General features: G+C 37.3%; 1 protein-coding gene across 4 annotated transcripts in view; it reads left to right on the plus strand.

Annotated features, from left to right (window-relative positions):
* Positions 1-4,599, plus strand: part of MAEL (maelstrom spermatogenic transposon silencer) — a 73,313-nt gene extending 68,714 nt beyond the window's left edge. For 3 of the 4 annotated variants that reach the window (XM_007458092.1, XM_007458089.1, XM_007458091.1), the window contains 3 exons: positions 402-534; positions 3,458-3,533; positions 4,062-4,599. In XM_007458092.1, the coding sequence (XP_007458154.1) occupies positions 402-534; positions 3,458-3,533; positions 4,062-4,249 (397 nt within the window). In that variant the 3' untranslated portion in view covers positions 4,250-4,599. The remainder of the gene's footprint in view (positions 1-401; positions 535-3,457; positions 3,534-4,061) is intronic. The other variant, XM_007458090.1, reaches the window with a different exon arrangement.
* The last annotated feature ends 5,361 nt before the right edge of the window (positions 4,600-9,960 follow it).

The following is a 9,960-nucleotide window of genomic DNA, read 5'->3' on the forward strand; positions in this document are numbered from 1 at the left end:
CCTGCAGTCTAGCTCTGTGGAAGCTCTGGTAATCCGTTTACACAGCTGATGCTAGTTGGTTCTGAGGATGAATAAGTGTTTCTAAGTTTTCGCCGTATTGCTGGTGTTGCCTCTCCCTGCCTTAAATATTTGAGAATTCTGGTGCTCTTCACCCTCATTCCCATTCACTTATAATGAATCTGAAATTTTATTTGGTAATCAAAGTATTGCTTACCAGTAATGACCAGTTTTATGATATGTACTGCTACCTATGTCCATTTTTTCTCCAAATCTCTAAATTTATTTTTTCCCAATTTACAACAATATCTCACATGGTTTGTCAGAAATTTTTTAAATGTGAATGCTTTTAGAATGAATTAGATAAGATTCTGATAATAAACATTTTAAATTCCTTTTTAAAGATACTGCATCAGTAATTCTCTGGCCACTCTCTTTGGAATCCAGCTCACAGAGGCTCATGTACCACTTCAAGATTATAAGGCCAGCAACAGTGTGACACCCAAAATGGTTGTATTGGATGCAGGGCGTTACCAGGTAAGGAGCTGACTTTTCAGGGCTGCTAGTCTCTCAAGATCAGGGCTTTGTTTGGTTCTCTCTTCTGTTAAAAATTTTTTTTGATCCTTTATGGAATGTCAGTTTTTAATCCAGTTGGATCTTACAAAAAATCCTTTTTCTTGTATGTTTTCCTACTGTACTTAACAAAGAAAATTAAAATTAGCATTAGTGTTTATACAAAACACATCCAAACATTTATTCCAAAAATTATGTGATATACATTTTTGAAGTAGATATTTTAAATATAAGACCTGATTCAGGGTTTGATTAGAGGCTATCTAATTTCCCTACCACCCCTCTTCCCTCCTTGGTATTTACTTACTAGTAGGCCTCTCTACACTACCAAGAGCATAGCAATTAAGAGTATGGGCTCTCAAGTTAGAATTCCTAAATTTCACTTCAGGCTCTGCTACACATAGGCTGTGTGACTCTCTGCAAGTTATTTGAACTTTCTGTGCTGATTCCTTATCTGTAGAACAATAATAATAGTATGGGCTAGTAGTCGTCATAGGATTAAATGCAGCAGTATATGAAAGTACTAAGATCTCTGACTTAGTAACATTTATTATCTATTATGTTCTATTTTTAAATAGTTAATAAAATAGTGAAAAGGGAACCCCAAAATGGAATGAACTATTGATAAAACAACTATTAGGATCAATCTCAAAGGCATTACTTACGCTTAGGAAAAGCAGCAGTCTCAAAAGGTTATGTAATGTATGATTCCATTTATATGACATTGTTAAATACAAATGATAATGATGAAGAACATATCAGTGGTTCCCAGGGGGTATGACTGTAAAGGGATAGGAAATTTTTGAGGTGATAGAATGGCTCTGTATCCTGATTGCAATGGTGGTTTCATGAATCTCTTCATTTGTTAAAACTCTTAGAAATGTACACACCAAAGAAGTCTGTCTTACTCCATGATAATTTTAAAAATAAAAAAGAGAGCTCTCCATATAATCTCTGGGCAAGACTCTTCTCTCTCCTGTCTACTGTTAACCCTTAACCTAGTGGTTCTCCACTAGGACCTATTTTGTGTCCTTCAGGGGACATTTGGCAACACTTGGATACATTTTTGGTTGTCACAGCTGGGGAGGGGGTGCTACTGGCATACAGCGGGTAGATAGATACCAGTTATTATTTAGCCTAAAATGTCAATAGTACCCAGGATGAGAAACACTGCCTTAGCCCCATCATCACCATCTGTGTTGAGACTACCAGATTTAGTCTCATTACCCCTCTTTTCATTGTTCACATCAGTCACTATGGAAGCTCAGGATACCTAGATCCTTGCTCATCTCCCACACTCATCTTGTTAGGCTGATTCTGTTTTTCAGCCTTCCCCAACTCCTGAAAAACTTTGTGGGTCTTCTGAATCTCAGTTATCAGCAAAATCTCATGTCTTCAACCTCCTCTTGGGAAGGTCTGTTTTCCTCCTTGGTTGTAACTAAAACTTGGCTGTCCTCTAAAGATACTGCTTCCCTGTTAGGTGAGAGAGAGAGAAAAAAAAGTGTCGCTATCACAGGCTTAGATTTGAAGTAGTTGTCCTTATTTAACTTTGTGGCCTCTAGACTTCTTTCTGCCTTCTCCCTAAAATCCCTAGGCTTTGAATCACATGCCATTCAGGCTGTAGTACCTGATAACCCCTTCTTGGAGTCAATAGGCCCCTGAGTTGGTCATCCTCATTCTTAGAGCAACACTGAGCCAGGAGATCAAACAATATTCCTGGCAGAATTCTTGATTTCAGTTTCCCTAGAGATGATCCCAGCTGCCTGACATTTCAGTTCCTTGATTTGCCCTTCTCCAGTGATCCTGTCCCCTGCCATACATCAAGTATCCACTCCCGTGATCATATTCTAGGCCCCAGTGGCATCTCCCCATAATCTCAATTTCAAGCATCCTACTCTCTGACTACCACTGTCTTTCTCTGGTACATCAGTGCCAACAGTTCTTTGATCTCTCCTGGGACCTTCAATTCATTGTATGCCTCCACTGTTCTGCCCTCCTTTGCAGGATCACTGCATGGCACAACTCCAGGGGTACCATTCACACATAGACAGGTGCTTCAGCCTTGTGTCTCCTCTCCCCACCTTGCCCTTCACCTCCTTCCTTCCCAGCTTAGATTTCTTGCTCCATTATTTTCACTCACTTGCACTATGAACTCCACTGGCCCTTCATTCTTCATCATAGTTGGTTGACAAACACTAACCCTGACTAAATCAACTCTTCACCTACTCTGTTATACATTTGAAGCTAACCGAGGCTGAAAAGAAACTACCATACTGACTGGTGTTATTAAATATTCATCACCACCAACCTCAAGTGAGCCCTTAACCTTGCCTGGCAGTTGTCCATTTCTCTAGTTTGATTAATCTCCCACTCTCCTAGACAGTTATTTCTCATCTTCTCTCACTTCAAACTTCCATCACCTCTTCTTTCATCCTTGTTCTAGCTGATGCTCGTATCCCCTCCTTCTCTGAGAAAATAGAAGCAATCGAGGTTTTCCATATATTCCTACCATTGCATCTACCGTATACTCTAATGCATGAATTGTCTGTGTTTCTATCTAAGACCAATCCTTTTCTCTATTCTCATTCTCTTACCTACCTAAGGACATGCTCTAATAATTTCATCAGGGTTTCTCTCTGTTCTGAGTCATTCTTATCAGGAAACCTGCTATAATCTCATATTTAAAAAAAAGAAAACCCTTTCTTGACCCTGTAATTTCCCCCTCAAAGATTGCCCTCTGCTCCCCTTCACAGCAGTACTCTTCAAAAGTTGATCAGACATTGGAAAAGTGGGTGTTAGTTTGTATTTAAAGAGTAATTTGAAGTAGATGATCCAATAATAAATAAACATGTTTGCCCCTGTTTTTTGTTGTTGTTGTTACTTATAGAAGCTAAGGGTTCAGAGTCCAGGATTCTCTCATTTCAGCTCTTCTAATCAGGAACAGAGATCAAACACACCCACTGGTAAGCATCTTATATTTAATAAGAAGGCACTTCAAAGAGTTTAGGGTCTTTTTATGATCCTGAAAACAGATGATCTAAGTTGGCTTTAGGGTATAAGAATCTTGTTGAATTGGGAGTTTTACTTGGCATAAGCACTTAATCTGGATATGTAGATTTTTGTATCACTTTGATAAAATTTAATTCTTCAGAATTTTGTTCAGGGCATTTAAAATAAAACCTGTTACTTTTGTAGCAGCTGTAGTTTTATGGTTTTGATATAAGGGTGTCTTTTGGGGAAATGGGAAAGTTTAAAAGAGCTAGTGACATGAAATTTCAAGTGGTCCCTGAAGAACTTCAATTAAGGTTTCCAGGACTTAAAAAGAATATTCTTGTTCAGCCTTTTTGCCTTTACTCTAAGAACTATCTCCCCTATTGACCATCCATTTAATCATGGCTTAGTGAAAAGGCCTGCAGTAGGATGAGTCCATTGAGGGATCTCTAAGACTATAAAACTGCTATATTTCTTTTCTTGTATTTTTAATATCCTAGGTGACTCCCCATCTGGGGTGAAAATATCTGGCCAAAACAGCAGTGTTCGGGGAAGAGGGATTACCCGCTTACTAGAGAGCATCTCCAATTCCTCCAGCAATATCCACAAATTCTCCAACTGTGAGACTTCACTCTCACCTTACATGTCCCCAGAAGATGGATACAAATCTTTCTCTTCCTTATCTTAATGATGATACTTTTTTCAATTTCTGGAAGAACAATGGACCCGACTTCCCTTCTGACTACAGTCATATTAAACAGATCACATCAACAATAAATGTCACTACTATAAAAACTACTTAATTTGTAAGGAAATTCTGTTTCATAGATTAAAAATAATTGTGGTTGGAGAAGATCTTGGCATTTTTGCTTTTTTCTTGAGGGCTTGTTCTACTTTGACTGTATTATGGAAATGCCATTAAAGTTTTGAGTCCTATAAGAATAAAACTAGCTTTTACAGAGTTGTGCTTTTGGGAATATTACATTTTGGTATCTTTTCTCTACAATAAAAGTATTAAAGTATCTGTTATGAAAGGTTTTAAAATAGTTTTAATCTATTTCTTTCCATTATGGAAATGTGGAACTGTACCCTTGAGACCTGCAGCTGTTTTCATTGCAAATATCTAAGAAAATCAGCCTTTAACAAAAATAAAGTTTTGCTGCTTAGTCTTTGAAATATGCTGACTTTGGCAAAAGTCATTTGAAGGATGAGAAGCCAAAAAGAGATTATGTAATTTTCCCCAAATAACATGGCTAGATAGTGACCAGATTCCAGGTCCACTTGACCACAAATCTCTTTGTATATACTAAGTAGATGTATATGAAGTCAGGTATGTGCCCTGTTTGTGACTGACTTATAAACTGGCTCATGTTCGCTACTCAGGCTTTTATATAGCCTTGGAGTAGCAGAAGAGATGTAGTAACCCTTTTTACTTGGAACCACAGTAAGACCATACATGGCAGTGGCAGAGATCGCATTCTAATTTAGGTCTGTTTGGCTCAAAACCCTAGAGAATCACTTGGTGTCTGTCATAGGACTCTGGTTTATCTTAATACCCATATTCTCCTTTACTGAGTACCTACTTTGTGGATATATACACACACACACACACACACACACACACACACACACACACACACATCATCTTGTAAAATCCTTAATAACCACTCTGAGGAAGGAGGTACCTCCATTTTACAGACACACACAGAACTCGGATTCAGGTCGTATAGTTACTTTATGGAGGAATTGTCAACCAGGTCTGACTCCAAAGACCATGTTACCCATATCCACAGTTTCACCTCCTGTTCATCTATTTCTGATAATCAGATCTTTAAACAAAGAAAAGGTCATTGAATGTAAGTTTATATACTGCATTTTCTACTAGCAGATTGGTTTTTAAATCTTACATGTAAGCTTTGAGACCATTCTTTCTTCAAAATCACCATGACAGTAATTGGGTTGGCTTCAAAAGTGGAGGGAAAGGGCTTCCCTGGTGGTGCAGTGGTAAAGAATCCGCCTGCCAATGCAGGGGACACGGGTTCAAGCTCTGGTCCAGGAAGATCCCACATGCTGGGGAGTGGCTAAGCCCGTGAGCCACAGCTACTGAGCCTGCGTGCTACAACTACTGTCGCCTGTGCACCTAGAGCCCGTGCTCAGCAGCAAGAGAAGCCACTGCAATGAGAAGCCTGCACACTGCAAGGAAGAGTAGCCCCTGCTTGCTGCAACTAGAGAAAGCCCATGTGCAGCAGCAAAGACCCAATGCAGCCAAAAATAAATGAATAAAATCTTTTTAAAAAGTGGAGGGAAAGCCTAAAATTATAATTCAGAGCTATGGCCTCAGGTACCTAAGACTTCTTCTGTGCCATATGACTTTAATCCCGTGTTAATCATTCAACTTGTATTTTAAAAATTTTTCTGGTTGTGCTGTACTTTTGAGGTATATTATAATATGTCAAACCAAAACAATTCAGTAGGTCCCATGTCTTTATTTTAGGAGAATAACTGGTCTTTCCCTTCAGAGATAATTAAAACTCTGTATTAGTAGTAAAATTCAAATGGCTGTCTTCTCAAACTCCTGTCCTCTATTTTCAAAATTCTTTTGGCAGTAAATTCAAAAGTATTAACTACCCTTCAAGAAGACCTGATGAATGATAACATATCCTGGTTGAAGGTGATTTCTGCTGCAACTCCAGTAGCATTTTCTTTGTGTTATCTGACAATACTTACAGCTTTTAATTACTGTTGAGTTCATGACCTATCATCTTTTACCCAATTACAAACTTTGCGGTGCCCATATTTCTGTATGAGAAAGGTGTTCAGTACATGTTAGAACAATTGTCATTGGAAGTAATGGAGAAGGTATGCCAGAATTTCATTTCCACATCAAATGATAAAGTATTCCATGAGTAAAGGAGCCCAAGTTTCTTATGAACTTCATTCCCGTTCCTTTCCTCAAAACTAAATGATTAACTTTGTTTAGTGAGCATGTTTTAAGACTTTACTAACAGCTGGGTTAAAAATACTAAGAAGAATAAAGATGTTGCCCCTGCCTTCGAGAAACTCAGTTTCATGGGGGCAGTAAACAATTAATGCAGTACTAAAAGTAGTAGACACATAGATCAATGGAATAGAATTGAAAATCCAGAAATAAACGATCTATATCAATTGATTTTTAACAATTGTGCCAAAACCATTCAATGGGGGAAACGATAGTCTTTTCAACAAATGGTACTGGGACAACTGGATATCTACATTCAAAAGAGTGAACTTGGACCTTAACCATTCACAAAAGTTAACTCAAAATGGATGAAAGACCTAAATGTAAGAGCTAAAACTATACAATTCCTAGAAGAAAATGTGCGTAAATCTTCATGACTTTGGATGAGGCGATGGTTTCTTAATAGGACACTGAAAACACAAGTAACCAAAGAAAATATATATAAATTGGACTTCATCAAAATTAAGTCCAGAAAAAGTGTCCTTGTGTGTGTTAAAGGACATTATTAAGAAAGTAAAAGGACAACCCACAGAATGGAAGAAAATACTGGGTTGGCCAAAAAGTTCATTTGGGTTTCTCCATGAGATGTTACCAGAAAACCCAAACGTTTTGGCCAACCCAAAATTTACAAATCATTTGCCTAGCAAGGTCTAGTGTACAGAATATATAAAGAACTTTTACAACTCAACAATAAAGAGACAATCTAATTTTAAAGTGTGTTAGGTGTCTCTCAAGGTCTTTTGAACATATTTTAAATTGGGTTGTTCATTTTTTTATTGTTGAGTTTTGAGAGTTCTTTGTACAAGTAAGATAACAGTCCTTTAAATAAACAACCTAATCTTACACCTAAAGCATCTAGAGAAAGAAGAACAAAGTTCAAAGTGAGTAGAAGGAAAGAAATCATAAAGATCAGAGAAGAAATAGGAAGAAAACAATAGAAAAGGTCAATGAAACTAAAAGCTGGTTCTTTGAAAAGGTAAACAGAATTGATAAACCTTCAGCCACACTCATCAAGAAAAAAAGGGAGAGGGCTCAAATCAATAAAATTAGAAATGAAAAAGGAGAAGTTACAGTGGACATCACAGAAATACAAAGGATCATAAGCAACTACATGCCAGTAAAATGGACAACCGAGAAGAAATGGACAAATTCTTAGAAAGGTACAACCTTCCAAGACCGAACCGGGAAGAAATAGAAAATATGAACAGACCAATCACAAGCACTGAAATTGAAACTGTGATTTAAAAACTGCCAACAAACAAAAGTCCAGGACCAGATGGCTTCACAGGTGAATTCTGTCAAACATTTAGAGAAGAGTTAACAACTTTCTGAAACTTCCAAAAAATGGCAGAGTAAGGAACACTTCCAAGCTCATTCTATGAGGCCACCATCACCCTGATACCAAAACCAGACAAAGATACCACAAAAAAAGAAAATTACAGGCCAATATCACTGATGAACATAGATGCAAAAATCCTCAACAAGATGCCAGCAAATTGAATCCAACAATACATTAAAAGGATCATACACCATGATCAAGTGAGATTTATCCCAGGAATGCAAGGATTCTTCAATATCCACAAATCAATCAGTGTGATACACTACATTAACAAACTGAAGAATAAAATCCATATGATCCTCTCAATCAATGCAGAAAAAGCTTATGACAAAATTCAACTCCCATTTATGATAAAAACTCTCCAGAAAGTGGGTATAGACGGAACATACCTCAACATAAGAGGCCACATATGACAAACTCACAGCTAACATCATTCTCAATGGTGAAAAGCAGAAAGCATTCCAAGATCGGGAACAAGACAAGGCTGTGCACTGTCTCCCCTTTTATTCAACATAGATTGGAAGTCCTAACCATGACAATCAGAGAAGAAAAAGAAAATGAATCCAAATTGGAAAAGAAGTAAAACTGTCACTGTTTGTAGATGACATATTATACATAGAAAATTCTAAAGATGCTATCAGAAGACTACTAGAGCTCATCAATGAATTGGATAAAGTTGCAGGATACAAATGTAACACACAGAAATCTGTTGCATTTCTGTATACTAACAATGAAAAATCAGAAAGAAATTAAGGAAACAACCCCATTTACTGTCACATCAAAAAGAATAAAATACCTAGGAATAAACCTACCTAAGGAGGCAAAAGACCTGTGCTCTGAAAAGTATAAGACACTGATGAAAGAAATCGAAGATGATAAACAGATGGAAAGATATACCATGTTCTTGGACTGAAAGAATCAATATTGTCAAAATGACTATGCTACCCAAGTTAATCCACAGATTCAATACAATCCCTATCAAATTACCAATGGCATTTCTCAACTAGAACAAAACATTCTAAAATTTGTATGTAAACACAAAAGACCCTGAATAGCCAAAGCAATCTTGAGAAAGAAATACGGAGCTGGAGGAATCAGGCTCCCTGACTTCAGACTATACTAAAAAGCTACAGTAATCAAGATAGTATGGTACTGGCACAAAAACAGAAAAATAGATCAATGGAACAGGATAGAAAGCCCAGAAATAAACCCACACACTTTTGCTTAATTAATCTATGACAAAGGAGGCAAGAATATACAATGGAGAAAAGACAGTCTCTTCAACAAGTGGTGCTGGGAAAACTGGACAGCTACATGTAAAGGAATGAAATTAGAACATTCTCTAATACCATACACAGAAATAAACTCAAAATGGATCAAAGACCTAAATGTAAGGCCAGACACCATCAAACTCTTAGAGGAAAACATAGGCAGAACACTCTTTGACATAAGTCACAGCAATATCTTTTTGGATCCACCTCCTAGAGTAATGAAAATAAAAACAAAAATAAACAAATAGGACCTAATTAAACTTAAAAGCTTATACACAGCAAAGGAAACCATAAACAAAACAAAAAGACAACCCATAGAATGGGAGAAAATATATGCAAAAGAAGCAACTGACAAGGAATTAATCTCCAAAATATACAAACAGCTAATGCAGCTCTATGTAAGAAAACAACCCAATCAAAAAATGGGCAGACGATCTAAACAGACATTTCTCTAAAGAAGACATGCTGATGGCCAAAAGGCACACGAAAAGATGCTCAACACTGCTAACCATTAGAGAAATGCAAATCCAAACTACAATGAGGTATCACCTCTCACTGGGAGGTGGCCATCATCAAAAAGTTTACAAACAATAAATGTTGGAGAGATTGTGGAGAAAAGGGAACCCTCCTACACTGTTGCTGGGAATGTAAACTGGTATAACCATTATGGAGAAGAGTATGGATGTTCCTTAAAAAACTAAAAACAGAACTACCATATGATCCAGCAATTGCACTCCTGGGCATATATCCAGAGAAAACCATAATTCAAAAAGACACATGCACCCCAGTGT

The sequence above is a fragment of the Lipotes vexillifer genome, unplaced genomic scaffold (genome assembly GCF_000442215.2).
Source record: "Lipotes vexillifer unplaced genomic scaffold, Lipotes_vexillifer_v1.1 scaffold189, whole genome shotgun sequence".
NCBI lineage: Eukaryota > Metazoa > Chordata > Mammalia > Artiodactyla > Lipotidae > Lipotes > Lipotes vexillifer.